We start from the raw sequence: 21,683 nt of genomic DNA, 5'->3' as shown, positions 1-21,683 counted from the left end.
ATTTCTTTGGAAATTTAAGTTACAAAGCAAATCTTACAAGTTTTGATGTGGGGTTTTATTGTGAAATGTGTGCTTATATTATGTGCCTCTTTCCTGCAGAGCAGAAAAATGACAACACCCCATCTCTTTGCTTATCTTACTTTTTACAGCAGCTATGGTCCAGATTCCAGCGTGCTGTAAACTGTTGATTAAAATGGGCACAGTTGCTAGATAAAAGTAAATGAACTTGATGCTCCTGATTACTACCATTGTGCTGAAGTATTCTGAAATGATTCTGACATTCTGACATATAGGATCCAATATTTATAATATATACCCAAAAATCCAATATTCTGATATATCATCTGATATTTACCCAGTGTGCGTAGCACAGGTATTTCTCTCGATTTCTGACAGGTTTACAAAATGACTTGCATTTTTTTAAGCAATATAACTGAAAATAAGTGACTGAGATCATAAGTTCATCAGGAACATATTCACTGAGGTCAGGTCAGATTTAACAAGCCAATTTTCCCATAGACTTCCATAAGCCTGGAAGTGTTTGCAACCAAGGCTATTGCCATCTGTTGGCTTTTTAATTATCAGATATATGCTAATTAGTGCTTGTAGAGACTAATAAAATACTAGAATTTCACTCAACAAAACTGAAGAACAAACGTCTTGGGTAAGTTGTATCACACATAAAGACACATTATTAGTCAGATTATTCCATTAAAATGCTTCAAAATGGGCCAACACCACAAACACAGTGGAGATGAGCTCAGTGACTCAGTAGGGAGGTCAGGCAGTTGGCAGTTCTCAATCAACTGCAAATTTCTCTAAATCCATGACCTAACAGAATTGAGGGTTTGTTTGTTTGTTTGTTTGTTTTGTAAATTAAGCATGTCATACTTTATGGCTTTATGGGGAAAAAATGTTTACAAAATGAACACTGAATAAGACTTAAACTAGTGACTGAGGCCATAAGCTTATCAGGAATAGGTTTACTGCATTCATAAAGCAGGTGAACTAAAGCAAGGTGGCCCCTTGCTGCCATAACAAACAATACTGGTTTAATGCTGTTCCACACTGGCTTCCATTTTCAGATTTGGAAACTATGTATAACTTTTCTATACAGCATATGATCCACAGCATATTTATGCCAGGACAGAAACCTGACAACACATTTTTTATTCTACATATGTTCAAACAGTACCTGAAACACAATTCACAATGTATAACATGTGTTAGAAAATACATATTAATAATCAGTAAAGATAACTGTGGATAAAAATGCATTCAAATGTTTAATTTAAAATAGACAGTCATGTAAAAAAAAAGAAAAAGACATTTTTCACAGGGCTCTAATGCAGTTCTGTGAAGGACTAAGTATCCTTACGGCTTCCATGGTAAGTAGCAGCTAGGTGCTCCTAATCTGATGCAATTGATTAATTGATCATCACTAAGTGTGAGCATCTCTTCCAAGAAGATTTAGCATTTTCCCGGTCGGAGCTTTCAAGTGTTAACACAGCGCCACGTTCTTCCCAAGAGTGGGCACCTCAGTAAATTCGACCCAAGGTCAGACCGTGCAACGCTCAGAGAAATATAAAACAAACCCAACAGCTACAACTTAGACTCAACAGACCTCAGTTAACATGTTAAATGTAACAACTGTAAAAAGAACATGTATGGTTTCTTTGGAAGGATTGCCCCGGCGTGCCATGGTCTCTTAAAAGAACATGGCAGCACATCTTATATTTGCAAAATTGCACGTAAACACACCACAAGTCTTCAGGACCTTACTCAACCAAAGTAGAGATGTTTGGTCATAATGTGCGGTGCCACATTTGAAGAAAACCAAACATGGCTAATGGCAAATGCCTTATACCAACTGCCACGCATGGTGGTGGAGGGGTGATGATTTGGGCTTGTTTCAGAGCCACAGGATCCGGGCACCTCTCCTGTCACTGAGTCAACCGTGAGCGCCTTTGAATACCAATGGATTCTAGAATGCAGTGTTATAAACTGCACCTATTAATAAAGACAAAGATAAATGAATCTACTGAGGTAATGATGTTGGAGTAATGCATGCGTGACTTAAAGCAGGATGCTGCCCATGTTTCTGTCTTAAATACCTATGCAGCATGACTGAGGTAAGCTAAAATCGCTTCCGTAAACTGCACTTTGCATCTGCTTTGCTCTGCATTTCTATATCCGCCAAGTAAATGAGCAATGTCCGGACATCCGCCATCGTTTGTAGGAGATTATTTTATAATTGTTGGCTGCTGTTGCATGATGGGTGATTTTAAAGTCCAACTGTTATCTCTCATGCACAGAGAAGAGGTCAGAGTCAACAATAAAGTCTCTGCAGGTTGTCGGCAAACCTTCAGATTGATGTGGTGCAAGAAGGGAGAAAAAGAAGATGTTTCATGTGAGGAGCTTAGCGCTCATTCTGCTGTGGGCTCTGCAGTGGGGTAAGAAAACCTTCAATTAGCACCATTATTGCTGCACATAATTAAAATCTAACTATTCCAAACTGAACTTGTGCAGCCCTGCTACACATAGATTGAAATAATGTCTTGACAAGTCAGTTGATTTTGGATTTTTTAATCAAGCCACAGTCAGTAAAAAACTAAAAAATTAGTATTTGATAAAGAAGCCACAAGCAGTTGAAAGATTTTCTCTTTCATCTCAGTCTCAGATGCACAACTGTTGTTGCTATGGAGGTTTTTGCTATCTTTGGGAATTTAGGCAACCTGGCATTTGTTTTCCATCTGATAATTAAAGATCCACAGACAGAACAGACATGTTGTCTTTTAATAGGAAAGGCTACAGTTATTTTTTGCAGTCCATAGTGATCATTGGTCTGATTTTTGACCATCTCATACACCCTTGATCAGCAAGTGTAATTTCACAGGACAAAAGAAAAAAAAAAGAATTTTGTGTTTCATATTCTTATCCAGCTGCTGGCTCTTCAGCTCAGTCGTGTCAAGCTCCTGGGGGGAAATGTAACTTTGTGCAAGACTGTCCAGACTGGAGTGATGAGCAAGGCTGTGGTAAGTTTTAAAAATGTAATTTAGTCCCATCTATAATCGGATTTTTATTTTATTTTTTTGCCATTTCTTGTCAGATTTGTCTCAAAAACTGGAAAATGCTTCAGTGCTGAGTATGCTGAATATTGTATTTATTGTATTTAGGACAGTGCATGATATTGAACATAAATGTAAAAAAAATTACATGAATGTAAACATACCAGATTATAGCCAAGGGCTAATTTCCATCTGTTGTCCTTAAGCATAAAATGTGATTATATGATTAGCATCACCCATAGATTTGACTTGACTATATCAATGTGATCATGTTACATGATCATTATGGTCTCATTAAGCTTCTGTGTTTTATTGACATTCTGAAAGGGGAATTTTAACTAATTTTGAGATGCTGGTCACTTATGTTCAAATAAAACAATCATCATATTTAAGATAAAAATTAAAAGACCCTGATTTTGCATCTGTGACATCTGCTTGCTACGGGAAAACTTAGCGGTTTCTAAGGTTTGGTCACAATTTCTAGATTTTATACCTACACAGCAGGAAAATTTTACTCCAAATTATGGTAGGGTAAATAGTTTTCTTAGTGGAAGACCTCTCCTGTAATACACAGTATTATAACAACTGAATGCTCTGTCACCCCTGTGAAAGGCTACAATGGAAAGGGGTTTGTGTGTGACTTTGAGGATGAAGGAATGTGTGGATGGGCTGACACGTCGCCCAGTGCACAATACAAATGGGAGAGACATCAGAGAGGGGAAACAGTGCCTGACAGTGGACCGTCCACCGATTACACCACCGGCACAGCCATAGGTATTGTACAGTCTTTTTTATTGTCATGTTTATAGTCAAAGCTGTATTATTGCAAGTATTTTGGAGAGTCATCCTGCATTAAACTGGAATGGTAATATCTTAAAATGTTCTAATCAATATGTCTTTTTACAAAGGTTGGTTCATGGGAATCAGTGCAGTGAATGAAGACTTGCTCCACACTGCAGTTTTAATCTCTCCAGAGATTAATCAGTCTTCAACAACGTGTCGCCTTCGCCTCAGATACTTCCTGTGGGACTCGGGTAATGATGGCAAATAACTGCATGTCATATATTTAGATAACCAGGTTTTTTCCTCTCCGTCTCTCTCTGTTAGTCCTGTTTTTGGTCATAACAAGCCCTACCTTTAAAAATGTACAATGTTTCTTTAACAATCTTTAAAGATAAAATGTATTCCCCCTGCAGCTGTCGTGCTAATGAATACTTTAATGTTTACTTTTTACTGTAGGTAACACCGGTCTGGGATCTACGCCCTTGTGGGCATCTGTCCTCTACCCAGGTGGTGAAGAGGCTGTTGTTTGGCGTCCTGAGGCCTCCAGTGTTCGTGCCTGGAGGGAAGCTCTCATCTTTCTGGGCCGGATTCCCTCAACTTTTCAAATCCGTCTTCACTCGCTGCGGTCAGTGGGACAAAGAGGAGATGTGGCCATAGACCAGCTGGAGTTTCTAGACTGTGCTCTTCCCTGTAAGCCCCTCAAAAGATCCCATTTGTCCCTGCCTTTTTTCAAGTCCTTGCAGAGTGTTTTACAATCAATTAATTCCAGTAAACTGATTCATAAGTGATAGTTTTTTATTTTCTCTTGATCATCAGCACCAGTCCCCGGGGGAAACTGTTCAGCAGGGATGGTGAAGTGTAACAACGAGGCCTGTGTGGAGGAGCGCCATCTCTGTGATGGCAGCGATGACTGTGGTGATGGATCTGATGAGCTCAACTGCAGTGAGAAATCTAATTTCACCTGAATCCCATAATAAATATGTAGGAATATTTTAGTCACAATACAAAGTAATAAAATTGGTGGGGAAAACAGACTTATTGTTCACAAAAGTTCAATCAAATTAAAAAAATGTCTGCAAATGTCACTGGAAGTACGTTCAGACACAGCTATAGTCCCAGTCGATGCGCCGGTGTGTACAAGCGTATTTTACATGGTGGTGTAGCACCACCATGTATTTTGATCAGTGTGCTAAAACCACTTTTGTAGTCCTAACCATCAGCTGACCTAACCAAAAATGTCATCATCATATCATCAGTGAATGACACGCGGCTCTTTGCTCTTGAATAGGACACCTGTGCACAGGGTCCTTTGTCCCTTTTAGCAGAAGTGACATAGAGTAATAGGCCTGTGCAATTAATACAAATTAAAACGTAATTACAATTATAATTTCAAGCATGTGTGAAAATATTGCTAAGATGCATTTGTTTTTTCTATGGCACTTCTTTGTTTATTGTTATCAAGCTAAAACTCCAAACTCAGTCTCCAACAGTGTGTGGCAGGTTTAGTTCAGATTGGAAGACAGACTGACTTTTGTCAACAGGAATAATAAAACGTGGTTAAAATAATAAAACTGACAAGGAACAACAAATCCAAATCCATTGTCAGTACGATTTAAAATAATCATGAGTGCCTTGGGTTGCAAAAAGAAGATGTGTTATTATATAAGGCAGTGGAAAAGCGGTTCTTGTGTATTTTGCTCAGTTGCCTCAGAATAAACATTCCTGTAGAAGCGACTCATATCAATATCATCTTTTAGCTTTTGTAAGAAATGCTGAAATCAGAATGAATCATCTTACATTAAATATCTTTGTCAAAAGGAGCTTTTTATTGGTAAGGACCAAACTGTCTTCATGTTAATATTTTAAGCAAAATTACTCCCAACAAAGTGCTGCGGCTGGAATGGCTGCCATGTTTCCCAGTAACAAAAAACCTGATTTTGTACTCAGTACTTTGTAAAACAGAGTTTGCTTGAAGGAGGTTGCTTGTGATCGAGAGGCAACACAGGTATTGGGCAAAGATCGGTATGTATTTTTAAATAATATTTATAAACCAGGTTTAAGGCTTTAAAAAAGTTGCCACGATGACCATGTCCATCTTTTATGGACAGTACACTTCATGATGATGACTATTTGTTCCGTCTTTGTTTGTTGCGTCCCCAGCTCAATATGAGTCCTGTGACTTTGAGGAAGGCCTGTGCATTTGGGACCTAAGGTCAATTTCATCATTGAAATGGGTAAGGACAAATCAGACACAGATCACCAACACAGATCCTCTGAAAGGACCAGGCAGAGATCATTCTAGTAACTCAGCATCAGGTATGATATTCAGACAAATCAGAAGACCCTTTTGTATTTTTGATACTGAAGCTATCCTATTACTCCTTACTGCTAGTATTTGAAATGCTTTTGTATTAGAAATAAAAGGCAGATTTAAAAAAATACTATGTCATTGTTTTTATTTCAGGTCATTTTCTCTATGTTACGGTCCCTGATGAGGGTCTCAAAGGGGACTGGGCCTCCTTCCAAAGTCACTCTCTTGAACCCACCAACAGTTCACATCCTTGTAAGGTGAGTCCAAAACTGATGCCTTCGTTCTTCAGCGGCTTTTACTTTTACTGTTTCACAGTAGTCTGAAACATTCAAATGCTTTGAAAAGGTAAAAATGTGGAAAATGTTATTCACAAATTGAATTAACAGTCACATAAGGGTTATTGTTTTTTTTAAAGTATACTTTCTTATTTTAAAAAAAAAGGGGGGGGGGGGGGGGGGGGGAGGAGGGCAGGGATAGCTCAGTAGGTAGAGTCGTGGCCCCATGATCGGAAGGTCGGTGGTTTGAATCCACTGAACGCCTACCCTGAGGTACCCCTGAGCAAGGTACCGTCCCTACACACTGCTCCTCGGGCACCCAATGGCTGCCCACTGCTTCACTGAGTGAATGGGTTAAATGCAGAGAGTAATTTCCCCACGGGGATCAATAAAGTACACTTTCTTTCTTTCTTAAATTCCTGGAGAGAAAAGCATTTTTTCATCCCTCATCTTTAAATTAAAATTGTTAACAATAATTTGAATTCAATTCCTAATTTCACGAGTTTACTGCACCTGCCTGTTGTAGATGGTGATGTACACTCACCAGTTTGGGCCGAGGTCGGGGGGTTTGACGGTGTTGGTTGCAGATAAATATATCTACCCAGTGTGGGAAAGAGGTGGCTCTCTAGGTGATCTCTGGGTAAAGGCAGAGGTGGAGATTGTCACCAACGTCACTTTCCAGGTAAGTGCCTCTCACAGGTGAATTAATAACCGTAATAGGGAAGCTGGGCTTCACCCATTCCAACTCTAAAATAGGGATATTGATGGGTTACGACTACAAATCTTAAAAAAAACAAACCCTGAATAGCAAAGAAGTTATTACATAAGGTAAAGATCAGTAAAATTAGGTTTTTGTAAGTAGGTAAAGTTTACAGAATCAGTTAAGTCTGGCCACAGAAATTCATGTAGCTCGGAGGTGCGATGATTTGATAAGAGATGATTCATCCAAGCCACTACAGTAATCTATGTAATGTTTACTGCTAATACTGAGATTGGTGTTTTGGTGAGCCAATTAAGGATAGCTGGGAGTCATCGTTTAATCAAACACTTTTCCACACAGAAAACTTTAAATTCTTAATACATGAACATTATGAAATAGTTCAGAGGGAAGTTGATGTTGTGAAGGCAACAGTGGTTAAATTTTAACTTTAAGCTTAAATAATTAAAATATGAGGGAAAATATTTTTACCTTTTCACATATACTTTAATTTACTTTAACGGAAATGATGGTGATTATTCAGTTCAGTTCAATTCCATGTAATATACCAAAAGCCGCTTTATATCATAATGTAAAGACCCTGCAATACTGGGTCTCCATGTACCTATGTAATTAATGCACACAAATCCATATATATATTTTTTTTTTTCATTATTGTTCTACTAATATATATAAGAAATATATCATAATATAATATATTTAAAAAATAACATTTAAATGTAAACATTTAAAATGAATATAACATCGCCTAAAAAGCAAACAACAACATTTTATAGATCGCATTAAACCAAAGCTTCTCAGCTCTAGCGTACAGCTTCTACATGCGCATAAATAATCGAAAATCAAAAGTTTCTGACTTTAAAATAAAAAACATTTGAGATCTGAATGTAATACTCAATAGAAAGAAAAGAACAGTTTACATGCGACAAATGAAGAATAAAAGAAAAGAAAACATCTCTTTTAATTTGAGTTTACGTGACTACTAAATGTAATTTAGTATTTTTGTACTCACAAAATTCAAAAATCCAGCAGCTTGGAAATAAGCGATTTAGTTGTTGTTGGGCTTTGTTTTTTTGTTTTTTTACCTCTTTTATAGTGTAACTGATGAGAATTTTAGTTGAAATATAAAATAGCTAATCTGCTCTTTTGAATTATTTTCTCCCTATAGATCCTGATTATGGCAGCAATCAGAAACTTTGCATATGGAGGTATCGCGATTGACAGCATTGTTTTGTCTCCCGAATGCCGCTTATCAAGCAGTAAGCTTCTTAATTGTCTTAACTTTGAGAAAAAACATCTGCAGGGAATAAGTATAAACATCTTGTGTCGTTGAATGACTCTTGCTCATCTATGGAAGTATTATCTCTTCCATAGATAATACTTCTGTTGAAACATTCCCTGGTCCCCCTAAAAATCCATGTGCTGAACCGGATAAGTTGTGTGATTTTCATATTGACTGTGAAGGAGCAGAGGATGAAGCTAAATGTGGTGAGTGTATTCATCCTGCTTATTCGGTTTGACTTTTTTAAAATGGTCTGCAAAGTTTTAAATTATTATAAGACTTTTGATTTTATGAAATGAAGTGATGCTGATTCCAGCAGGGTGTTCCTAAACTTAACCCAACTCTATTAATAATAGCTATTTTATTTCAAGAAGAAGGTTAATATACTTAAAAGAGTCTGCTGGTAAATAATTAACTTGTATTTTACACAATTTCATTGCTAATTTTCAAAAATAAATTAAGTAGGTTGTGTTTATTGCTTTGGTTGCTCCTAAACTTTACAAGTAATGTCTCATGCATGGAACATGTAATATACAAGGTTATTGCTGATTATGGTTGCATTTTTAATCACTGCTGTTAACTGCTGTTTCTTCAAAAACCTCTTCTGCAGGTGATTTCTCTTACTCTCAGGGCAGCTCTGGGTGGACTGACACCAGTCTTGGGGGTCAAGGTTGGGTACTATATCAAAATTCCACAGCCCAGGGTACAGACAGCTCTTTCTGGTATTCATTTATTTATTTGTTTAGTGCTAATTTCATAGTACAATTTATTCCCATGGGTCTATTTTCATCTGTCAGAGGAGTTTCTGTATGTAGCCAAAGCTCCAGGCCAGCAGCTGACTGAAGCCCAAACACGGACCCCCCTCCTAGGCCCCACTGGTCCCAATTGTAGCATGAGCTTTGATTATGCACTAACTGGGAAACCCAGTTATATTGGTAAGTTGTTGCCCTGCAAATCTTTTTATTCTTTCCAGAACACAAACTTGGTATGCTGTAAATAACCCCGGTTGCATCTTTCTGCTGCAGGTGATCTGTCCGTCAGAGTGATCGACAGCTCAATGGGCACGGGGCCTAAATTGTGGGAGTTTAATGGGAAGACTGGACCAGAGGCAGAGAATTGGCAACACGCTGACATACTCATTGGATTCAGGAAAAATCGATTCCAGGTCAGCTTAACTTTAGTCTTGCTGCTCAGGTATTTATCATTTTGCTCAACTAAAGAGATACAACTCCTCTTCTCATTGGCTGACTCTCATAAACAGAAAATTTGAATAGTAGCTGGGTGGGGCTTCTGTGCCACTTTGATGATATCAGCTTTCAGTGAGGTCATCATACAAAGCCCGAGATTAAACATGACCTCATTATTTAAAATATTTACCTTGTTTAACATGAGTGCCCATCGCTCTAACAGTACACATGACATGAGCTATATTATTATATTTTTAACTTCAGTCTGAAAACTATAGTCAAAAGAAAAGAGAGTTTTGGGAGGTTTAAGCAACACACTCTATAGGAAATCTGCCAATGGCACATTCAGAGGAAGTATAAGCTGAACCATCTGCTCATGGATTTGAGATCAGCTGATCTGACACAATTGATGTTGAGTTTCACTTTGTGGCTTGACTAAGCTAATGCTATGCTATTTGTTTTTCTGTAACACAAAATCAAACAATGAAACAGTTAAAATATTATTTAACTCATTAGACCGCTTTGTTTTATCTTCACCAGCTTGCTTTTGAAGCTCACGCTAAGAAACTTTGTCAGTGCTCCAAGATTAAAGTGAAAAATGTCCAATTTAGTGACTGTCATGTTGACTATTATCCATGGTCTCCAACAGGTAACTTTAATATCTACTTATAATTTACATAATTTATGATGCTCAGTTTAAAGTTTTTCCAGTAAATTGTCTAGCACTTGCTTAAACCAACCAGTTTTGTGTGTGTTTGCCCAGGATTGTCATGTAACTTTGAAGAAGGACTGTGTGGATGGTATCAGGACAGCAGCGACAACTTTGACTGGACAATGCTCAGTGGGATGGACCATACTATCAGTGTTGGTAAGCTCATTTCAAATAAATTAATCTAGCATTTTATACAGGCTTTTAATCAGGGAGCATCTCAGATGTACATACTTTTAAATCCTTTCCACAGACTCACTCTCTCTATTAGAAAACCCTCAGTGTGGTTTGGTGCAGGTGTAATGCTCTTAACTGCTGTCAGTAATGATTGGTCCTTGTTAATTGATTTTTTCAGCTGACATTTAGGATGTTATTCTTGTCACAAAGCTGAGAGATGTTTCTTTGCTATAAACTCCTTTCAGTCCCTGTCGATAAATGATGGAAAGCACAGTAAAAGTACTTTGTAATAATTTAATGTAATTTCTTTTGAATAGTTGCCATAAATATAATACAAGTTTGAAAGTGAAGATACTAATTTTGCTAAGCATTATGTCATTGGTATTATACTGTGTCAGTGTCTGATGCCGACCTGTCTGTCTGTTGATGTTCAGGCAGAAGCCTTGTCGTGGACATGAGGAGTCCATACCTGCACGGTTTGTTTGGACGCTTAATTTCCTTTCCACAGTCACCGGGTCCTAAAGATTACTGCCTTTACTTCTTCTACAAAGTCTATGGGCCAAATGCAGGTGATGATAATTTGACTAAAAGAATTTAATATGTAAATTTAGAATGAAAGATTGTTTCTTCAGTAAAAAAAGAAAAACAAACCTTTAACTAGAAATCTCTGATAATTTTCTTCCAGGTACTCTGAATGTGAAGCTAATAGATAACAAAGGTTTTGAGATGGTCCTGTGGACCCACAGTGGAGCTCGTGGAAATGTTTGGCATGAAGCACAATGCCCAGTACCGCACCAGATCTCAAAATTTCATGTATGTAATGACTGCACACAGCACCAGTGAAATTACTAAAACAAGGAAATCCATCCTTTTTTCTTCAGCACTTATCCAACTGAGGGTCATGGGTACTGTAGCCTATCCCAGCTGACACAAAGTGAAACTGATTTTAAACAAATGGTTTGAGTTTTTGGAGAAACTTTGCCCACTTGTGGTAAAACAAAACATCATTGCAGCTGTAAGGGAGTAGATGCCCTTCACAGGTAGACCTATCCTGCCTGCCGCTGGTTTAAAATGCAGCACTGACGCTTTTTGCTTTTATGAAAAATAAAGACCACATCTCCCTTTAACTCATCACTGAGTACAAGTGAAGTGCAGAAATTATTTTGGTCAGTTTTTTAACAGCTGAACCTCTCTTCACCTCCAAAGATCTTAAATATGTATAACGACCCACAATTTTTCTTTATCATTTTTACCATGATGCCATGCCCACTTATGCCAGCTTTCTGTCTTATGTTTGTATTTTTTGTTGCTTGTGCATGTTTTTATTAATTTACTTCTGTCTGCTTATTTATGCTTATGTTTCATCTGAAACATAGATATCAAGTTTCTGTCAATGACATTGTCCAGTATTTGTTGTTTTAAAATCCCCTGTACACATTAATTAACTTGGCTTTTTAATAGGAATAGTTAATAACATCTTCCTTCTCTTCCAATTCATCAACAGCTGATGTTTGAAGCCGTTCGCTCTGGCTATGATGGACTCATTGCCATTGACGATGTGGCATTCTTGGAGGGTCCCTGTACCAACCCAAGGATGTGTTCCTTTGAAGGCCAACAGTGTGGGTACACCAGCTCTAGTAAAGATCAGTGGCTCCACCGTAGCGGATACACATCCACATCAAATGGGCCCAAATTTGATCACACCCTGGAGACTGAACAGGGTGAGAAACACCCCTGCTGTTTAACATTAGAATATACATGCAGGAGACTGAGAAATTGAGAATTGTGTTCATGCGCTGTATGGTCTCTATCCAGGTTTCTACATGGTTGTTAACACTGGAGCAAGCATCCTTCCCTCAGGTAGCACTGCAGTCCTCACCTCATCTGTTCGCCAAGGAACTACCCGTACTGAGTGTCTAAATTTCTGGTATCACATGGGAGGAGTGAATCCAGGTGGGCCAGCTTCACAGAGGAAAACACAGACACACACATAAAGTTAAACTAATGGAGTGTGTCCCATAGGTTCTCTTACAGTGTATATGAAGCCAGTGAAGGGAGAGCGGGTCAAGCTATTTACAAACAACCTGAATCAAGGAGATGTGTGGCGTCATGGCTATGGCAACATTTCGAGCTCCCTTGAGGACTGGCAGGTAAGTGTGAAGGCAGATACAGACTTTTTAAGCCACTTTTAATGTGATTAATTTATCCTTCACATAAAATAAACTACTCATTTAATAAACTCATTTATCTAAAAATATGAACATGTGTGAATTCAATTTTCAGCAGTCTGCCTGAGTCACTCACACTCTCCGCTCTCTCTATACTGTGCAAAAATTTCGAGCCATCTCACTGTCATCCCATCAGCAAAGAACCAATTTTAGTTTGCATTTCTAGACACATCATTTGTTCCACTTTCTTTAGCTGAATAACACATAACACACATAACACAGTTTGAAAGGCATAAAACAGTCATTTTACACCAACAAAGTGATTCCCATAATGCCATTAGCTGAAAACTTTGGCATGGTGTGCACTATGCACTTAAAAAATCTGAGGAAACCAGATAAGTATCTACAGCAGGTGTATCTGTGAGCTATGAACTTAATTAATAGGGAAAAAAATCATTATCTGATTGGCAACAGCTTCATTTTTCAGCATGCTAATGATCCCAGACACACTGTCAATGCAGTAAAAGCATATCTGTGTCATGACGCTGTGTGTGGCAGGCAGGTTAGGACCCAAATGTAGGACTGAACTTAACAGCTTTATTTCTGGAAAATACAAATAACTAAATCTAAGTAACTTAACTGACCGGTTCTCCTAGAAACATACACTGCAGGCACTGAACAAACGGGGCAAACAGCAAGAGGGAGATCATCACAAGGAGCACAAAAAGACACAGACAATATATATACATGAAGGAATCAGGGCAGAGAGGAAACACCTGGGGAACACGGCTGGATTATAATCTAACTGGCAAGACAGGGGAACAAACACTGAGACGTGACTGACTAAACAGAGAGAGAGCAAGAGACACATTGAAAATATATAACTACAGAATTATGACTATACATGGGGCATGGAACAGAGGGGAGGCTTGACAACAGAAATGTAAAGACTAGATAAGAAAACTAAGGTGACCTAAGAATACAAATGTTAAACAGAAGGCTAACAACTATAATAACCAAAACAAGGAACAGAATCTTAACCTCAGAATATTAAATAAACCAAAATCAAAAGTCCAAACACAGAAACGATGGGTCACAGACCCGTGACAATGACAATCTGGATAGAAAAACACACAGTGGAACACTATCAATCATGGTTCAACCTCCCTAAATCCAGGACCTCAGCATTTCTGAAGCAATGTGGGATCATTTTGACAGAGAATTTGGAGAAAAACGAAGGCAGATCCAAGAAAGCCAAGAAATAACTTTTAATTTCCTTCAAGATGCCTGGAGAACTATCCCTGAAAACTACTTAAAGAGATTACTGAGGGTCTGTGTGGAAGAATAAAGGTGGTCATATCAAATAATGGCTTTCAATTAGAATTCTACAAATTGTGTTTTTGTGTTGTACAGTGAATCTTCATGCAACTACTTCAGGTTTTCATAGCAAAAAACAAAGAAATGAGTGGTGCCTCAAGACTTTTGCACAGTAGCTTTTGATCTAAGGACTTTGTGCCCGCTGTTCAAAGCTTATTTTGTGGTAATTTTCTTCTGCAGTTGGAATTTGAGGTTGTCGGAGCTGGAGGGAAAGACACTTGCATTGCAATCGATGACATCTTTCTTTCACATTATCCCTGTGAAAATCAAGGTTTGTACTGACATGCCTCATCAAGATTGAAATCACTACAGATTTTAAGACTGCAGTAAAAGCAGCACGCAGCTCTATGTATCTAGATACTTTTCCTCATGGGCTTTAACCAAGGATCCCGCTAAGACTTTAAGACTACAGTAAAAATGACTTAAAAATATTACATTCTTTAGACATATTTTTGTTTGTCTTCCATTTTGTGCTGCATATTTAAAATTGTGGCTTCAGTGTGTCTGTACTACTCTGTGGTTACACTATGCTGAGTTAGAACAGGTTTTTTTTAAGTCTGAGGCTGGATGATGCTCTTAAAGGCTAGAGAAGTCTTTTACTCACCACTGGCCACAGGCCAAAGAAAATAATGCACTTAGTGTTGCACTCCTGCGGTGAGTGAAACCACAATTGCCTACAGTACCACCTAGAGAAGGTGTAAGCCAATTTGCACTGGTGTATTTTTATGTCTTTAACCCACTAAAATAAAGGCCTTATATTAGTTTTCAAAAACTACTCCGAGTACATGACTACCTCCTTTATAATATTTTATCCTACTCAATATTGCACAATTATAGCGTAATATTTATTTTGTTAGATTCCCCAGGTTCCAAGTGTAGTATGGAGAGAGGCATGTGCAGCTGGAGCAACACTCAGAACATGACCATAGACAAACTGGACTGGGAGCTGACGAGTGCAGAGATGGAACGTCACTACCCAATCCCACTTGACGACCACACTTTGGGCACAGAAAAAGGTAAAACCAGAGAGAAACAAACAACTAGACAGCTGGCGGATGCTGCAAAGTCACACTTCTTATCTTCTTTTTCAAAACACCCTTCTTTTCTTTTCTGCAAGGTCACTTCCTGTTCTTTCCAAGCAGCAATCGGACAGAAGTGAGTCAAAACGCTCTACTGCTGAGCCCTCACCTGCCCCCTACTAAGGGCACCTGCCTGAAGTTCTGGGTCTATAAAAGCCAGTCATGTAAGAAAGAAAAAACATATTCAATTTATGTCAGTTTTGAATGCATTTACCTGTAAATATTTTTAACCTTTTTTATGAATGACTTCAGCGGACTGCCAGCTAAAAGTATGGAGACTCTCCGAAGGTCGTTTCAACCCGCTGGCTGAGACCGAACTTGTTGGACTGTGGAAACGTTTTGACATCGACATCACATCTACTGAGAAATACCAGGTCAGGCTCACTTTTATAATGGCTGAATACACTTAGTGACTTGCTGTTGTATGTAAGCATGTACGACCTACTGCAATCTCTGCTGTCATCTTACTTTTCCTGTAAACAGATTGTTTTTGAAGGCGTCAAAGGTACAGCAGGTGTGGTAGCTCTGGATGACATCGAATACACTATCGGGATCAACTGTGCTAACAAAGTCACAGATCCAATAAAACGTATGAGCAGAACTCCCAGATTTCTATTCAAACTATTGCAGACTGTATTAGAGGTTTTTAATGTTTCTGCACAATGTGCATGCTCAGATTCAGTGCTGAGAAATTTAAAAAGCAGCAGTCACTGCTAAGATGGTTTTTTTTAAATAAAATAAAATTTCCTAACTGACAAAGTGAATTTAGAACTAATATGCTTTTAATAATATTCAGTTTTTCAGCACTTTTTTTTAACCATTCAACCATTTGACTGAATTTCTAACTACAATGTAAAGTTTGGCTTCACTACATTAATGAGACAAATACTAAATGTTTCCCATCTGTGCTGCAGCCTCCCCAAACCGAAACAATGCAGGAGGGATCGCGGCGTCTGTGATTGTGGTCCTTCTGCTCATCGGCACGTTGGTCGGCCTGCTGGTTTTCTACCTGCGAACACGACAGACATCACCTTCCTCATTTGTTGCTGGTTTCACTAATGAGTCTTATGACACAGACCTCACAGTGAGTAAATCTGACATTCAGACCCTTAAGAACACTTGTCAGAAAGCAAAAGGACAAAAGCATTGCCCATATGATCAAAAATGCTGATTTTTACCTTAATGTGTCTTAATTAATCACTAATAATTAATTAGAGTTCACTTCAGCAGGACCATGTTACAGTTCCGCAGACCCAAAACCCAGATGGCAGCTGGTTTCAATAATGTCTCTGTGAGTATTTAATATGACATTTGCTGTTTGATTTCCAATCCCTATAAGAGGCAGCTTTATAGACTTTTCTGCCACCAGATGGTAGAAATAAACTCCAGAATACTTCATATAAACTAGCACTTAAACACCAGAGACAAAGTAACATGGTACCTGCTGAAGTCCTATCTGTCGCCACCTGTTAAATCTCTCATTCATACATTTTCTTACCAAAGTGCTGATTCACTGGGTTTTGGCTTCAGAGGCTGTACATGAACATAAAAAAAATTTTTATAGGCTTCTTTATTTCATGTTTGAATTTCATAAATATGTTAATAAATCATGAAATTAATGGTCAAAATAACGGAAAATAGAAGTTATCTTTCATGTAGCAGTTTATCCAAAATTGACATTTTCACTTCACAACAGTCTGACCTTTTTATGTTTTTGCAGGTCTCTTGTAACACCAGAGAAATGGAGGTGGAATGAGACTCAAGGTACAAAGGTTCTGCCACCCAAAGGTGGTTTGTTGAAAAAAGGTGATATCACAGCAGGAGAACTACTTATGTCACCCATACATCACACACACAATATGCAAGCATAGCTCACACACTGACCAACCAAGCTAAGCCTAATTGGTGAAGATACCTCAGATCAGATGTGACTCTGGCTGTGGATGGAAAGAAGACAAAAGGAGGTCTAATGTGTTTTGGATGAAAATGAACTTTCTCTAAATCAAGACTGGGCACAGCCCATGAATGACAGAAATGGCTGTAAGTAGATCCTTTTAGGTGTCTCAGAAACCTCGAACAGTTATAAGTTAATTTTAAGTGCAAGCAGCAGAAAGATTTCAGTAGTTTAAGCCCCCTTTTTATCTTCTAAAATGGGCACTCCTATTTTAGATAAAATAATTTGCTAGTTGTGGGAATAAATACTCAGCATATGGAAAAGTAATATAACTTTGTCTGTTCATAAGTTTTTTTTTCCCAGCTTCAGCCTAGAGACTACATGTTTATAACAGAATAAATGGGCCACTGGAGTTTGAAACTATTAGAGTTTATCAGAACCCTTGAGTTGCAATATGTAAGTGGAGTCCAATTCATATTAGGGACATAAACTCTTAATTTGTTGTTCAAAAAGAAGGAAAGTTGTGGACAAAAGAGAAAAGACTGTAAACACGCAGGTTATAGCCTTGAGAAAGTTGCATTTAAGTGGACGCTGAGGTGCGCTAGTGTTTGTAAAGATTGTTAGAGTAATGCAATGTTTTAGATGTACTGAAGGGTTAATTTTACTCTGTTTTAAAACAAGCTGTGATTGAGCTCTGGTAATAAATAATGATGACTACTGCAAGACCAGTGTTTTTTTTCTCTGATCCCAGATAGTACTTCTGGTGTATGCAGGAAGTAGGTCTAAAGATTTTTTCTGAAATCATATTAAAAAAAAACCTATAATTTATTTAAAGATTTGAGTAGTGAATTACCTGTTAATTATAAATTAATCAATAAGCAGTAGAAAATATAAAAGAGTAAATCGGTCATCTGAATAGCTAGCCAAAAGTACGGCTAACTGACAACATTGTTAGCTTCTAAAAGTATAGGTAAATAGTTGTTGGCAGGTTGTATGTAGAAGCTAATGAAATAGCTTGCTAAACAACTGAAAAAGACTGTGAAACCTAGCTAAAATTATGAGTAAAATATATCTAAAACAAAAATGTCTACCTTGATATGTGCAGCTAAATATTAGCAGCTGAATTGTTAGCGAACAGAGTAACAGTTGAAATACAAGTTTTAATGAACACAATTTTTGATAACAGTATATTTATTACTTGAAATAGAAAGGTGAAAGTAGCTAGCAGTGAAGTTGTTAGCTAACAGTGTTGATTAATAGTGAAACTGCATGGATATACACTTTGTTTGGTACACCTGTTGAACTGCTTGTTGACACAAAAATCTTATCAGCCAGCCGCTGCACCAACTTGAGGCATTTAGGTATGGAGATGGCAACCTGCTGAAGTCCAGACCAAGCATCACAATCAGGAAGAAAGGTGATTTAAGTGACTTTGAATGTTGCATGGTCATTGGTACGAGATGGGCCTCCTGCTGATCTGCTAGGATTTTCCCACACAAGCATCTCAGTGGTTTAGAGATAATGGTTATATATATATATATATATATATATATATATATATATATATATATATATATATATACGTACATACATACATACATGTGGGGCAAAAAAGTATTTAGTCAGCCACCGATTGTGCACGTTCCCCCACCTAAAATGATGACAGAGGTCAGTAATTTGCACCAGAGGTACACTTCAACTGTGAGAGACAGAATGTGAAAAAAAAAAATCCATGAATCCACATGGTAGGATTTGTAAAGAATTTATTCATAAATCAGGGTGGAAAATAAGTATTTGGTTAATAACAAAAATACAACTCAATACTTTGTAACATAACCTTTGTTGGCAATAACAGAGGTCAAACGTCTACTATAGGTCTTTACCAGGTTTGCACACACAGTAGCTGGTATTTTGGCCCATTCCTCCATGCAGATCTTCTCGAGAGCAGTGATGTTTTGGGGCTGTCGCCGAGCAACACGGACTGTCAACTCCCGCCACAGATTTTTTATGGGGTTGAAGTCTGGAGACTGGCTAGGCCACTCCAGGACTTTCAAATGCTTCTTACGGAGCCACTCCTTTGTTGCCCGGGCGGTGTGTTTTGGATCATTGTCATGTTGGAAGACCCAGCCTCGTTTCATCTTCAAAGTTCTCACTGATGGAAGGAGGTTTTGGCTCAAAATCTCACAATACATGGCCCCATTCATTCTGTCCTTAACACGGATCAGTCGTCCTGTTCCCTTGGCAGAAAAACAGCCCCATAGCATGATGTTTCCACCCCCATGCTTCACAGTAGGTATGGTGTTCTTGGGATGCAACTCAGTATTCTTCTTCCTCCAAACATGACGAGTTGAGTTTATACCAAATAGTTCTACTTTGGTTTCATCTGACCACATGACATTCTCCCAATCCTCTGCTGTATCATCCATGTGCTCTCTGGCAAACTTCAGACGGGCCTGGACATGCACTGGCTTCAGCAGCGGAACACGTCTGGCACTGCGGGATTTGATTCCCTGCCGTTGTAGTGTGTTGCTGATGGTGACCTTTGTTACTTTGGTCCCAGCTCTCTGCAGGTCATTCACCAGGTCCCCCCGTGTGGTTCTGGGATCTTTGCTCACCGTTCTCATGATCATTTTGACCCCACGGGATGAGATCTTGCGTGGAGCCCCAGATCGAGGGAGATTATCAGTGGTCTTGTATGTCTTCCATTTTCTGATGATTGCTCCCACAGTTGATTTTTTCACACCAAGCTGCTTGCCTATTGTAGATTCACTCTTCCCAGTCTGGTGCAGGTCTACAATACTTTTCCTGGTGTCGTTCGAAAGCTCTTTGGTCTTGGCCATGGCGGAGTTTGGAGTCTGACTGTTTGAGGCTGTGGACAGGTGTCTTTTATACAGATGATGAGTTCAAACAGGTGCCATTCATACAGGTAACGAGTGGGGGACAGAAAAGCTTCTTACAGAAGATGTTACAGGTCTGTGAGAGCCAGAGATTTTCCTTGTTTGAGGTGACCAAATACTTATTTTCCACCCTGATTTACGAATAAATTCTTTACAAATCTTACCATGTGAATTCATGGATTTTTTTTTCACATTCTGTCTCTCACAGTTGAAGTGTACCTCTGGTGCAAATTACTGACCTCTATCATCATTTTAAGTGGGGGAACTTGCACAATCGGTGGCTGACTAAATACTTTTTTGCCCCACTGTATATATATATATATATATATATATATACATATATATATATATATATACGTATATACATATATATATATATATATATATATATACGTATATACATATATATATATATATACGTATATACGTATATATATATATATATATACGTATATATATATATATACGTATATACATATATATATATACGTATATATATGTATATGTATATATATGTATATATATATATACATAGAGAGAGAGAAGGGAATTCTCTTGGTGAAATTCTGTTGTTAATGTCAAGGGTCAGAGGAAAATAACCATACTGCTTCAAGCTAATAGGAAGGCAACCAAGGTATGCAGTAAAGCATCTCTGAACACACGACACATCAAACCTTAGGGCAGATGGGCTACGGCGGCAGGAGATCACACCAGGTGGCACATCTGACAGCTAAAGACAGGAGACAGAGGCTACAGTTTACATAGGCTTACCAAAATTGAACAACAAAAGATTGGAAAAATGTTGCCTGAGTGATGAGTCTTGCTGTTTATTTGTTTATTTATAAGGAACCCCATTAGCTTCCACAACAGTGGTTGCTGGTCTTCCTGGGGCCCAAACCGTCAAATACTACCGAATAAAATGTTACACAATGAGTTGGATGCAAAATATCCACATAATTTGGCTCTTACATCCACAATAAGGTTTTACAATTCTGAAAATATAAGCATGTAAATATTAAAAAATATAAAAAACACTCAAACAAAATACACAATTTCCATTACAAGTGACATTACCCTCTTACAATATTTACAAATAAATTAAAAACTGCCTAAATAGGCTTTTAGGTGATTTTTAAAATTATGAATAGAAGCCAATTCTCTAATTGCACAAGGCAACTTATTCCAGTAAGTTTTTCAAAAAGTTACTTTTAACTCGAGGAGTTACTAAATTGTGGTTAGTTGAGAATCGTGTAGCATGATTATGTATTTCATCTGGATACTGCAACTGAGCATAAAAAAGTGCGGTGTGTTTACCAGTATTGCTTTCTTTAAAAATACAAGTAAGCCATAGTATAATTTAGCTTGTACAGAAAGCCAAGAAAGTTTATCGTGCATTTATCAATATTTGTATAATATGAACACCTTCAGCTGTCTGCTGAAATACTGGAATGGTAGGGTGAGAATTTGGTGTAAACATGTGAAAGCATGGATCCAACCTGCCTTGTATTAATGGTTCAGCATGATGTGGGAGATATATTCTTCCACACTTTGAGCAGTTTAGTATCAACTGAGCATTGTTTAAAAACCTGAGTATTCTTGTTGACCATGTCCATGCCTTAATGACCACAGTGTACTTGATGACTGCATTCACAGGACAACACACCACGTCACAAAATTAAAAATATCTCTGTTTTTTTGAAGATGACAATGAGTTTACTGTATTCAAATGGTATCCAGAGACATCAGATCTCAATCTAA

General features: G+C 38.0%; 1 protein-coding gene across 3 annotated transcripts; it reads left to right on the top strand.

Moving 5' to 3' along the window:
• Positions 1-58: 58 nt before the first annotated feature.
• mamdc4 (MAM domain containing 4) lies at positions 59-17,751 on the top strand. Of its 3 annotated transcripts, none has more exons than XM_014407236.3 (29): positions 59-2,453; positions 2,943-3,035; positions 3,681-3,842; positions 3,977-4,102; positions 4,308-4,541; positions 4,668-4,793; positions 6,012-6,167; positions 6,316-6,419; positions 6,964-7,119; positions 8,324-8,414; positions 8,530-8,643; positions 9,048-9,140; positions 9,235-9,372; positions 9,463-9,602; positions 10,165-10,273; positions 10,388-10,492; positions 10,945-11,079; positions 11,196-11,323; positions 12,015-12,231; positions 12,326-12,463; positions 12,533-12,660; positions 14,236-14,326; positions 14,913-15,071; positions 15,173-15,298; positions 15,387-15,508; positions 15,618-15,723; positions 16,049-16,218; positions 16,365-16,425; positions 16,855-17,751. In XM_014407236.3, exons 1-28 carry the CDS (start codon positions 2,402-2,404, stop codon positions 16,416-16,418), a joined length of 3,573 nt encoding a protein of 1,190 aa, XP_014262722.3. In that variant the 5' UTR covers positions 59-2,401; the 3' UTR covers positions 16,419-16,425; positions 16,855-17,751. The 3 variants fall into 3 exon arrangements, with proteins under 3 accessions (XP_014262722.3, XP_023007950.3, XP_004538509.3); XM_023152182.3 differs by having other exon boundaries at positions 16,362-16,425; XM_004538452.4 differs by lacking the exon at positions 16,365-16,425.
• The last annotated feature ends 3,932 nt before the right edge of the window (positions 17,752-21,683 follow it).

This window comes from Maylandia zebra, linkage group LG7, assembly GCF_041146795.1.
Source record: "Maylandia zebra isolate NMK-2024a linkage group LG7, Mzebra_GT3a, whole genome shotgun sequence".
NCBI classification, from domain to species: Eukaryota; Metazoa; Chordata; class Actinopteri; order Cichliformes; family Cichlidae; genus Maylandia; species Maylandia zebra.
The sequence above is the reverse complement of the archived record's forward strand: the minus strand, read 5'-3'. Positions and strand labels throughout refer to the sequence as shown.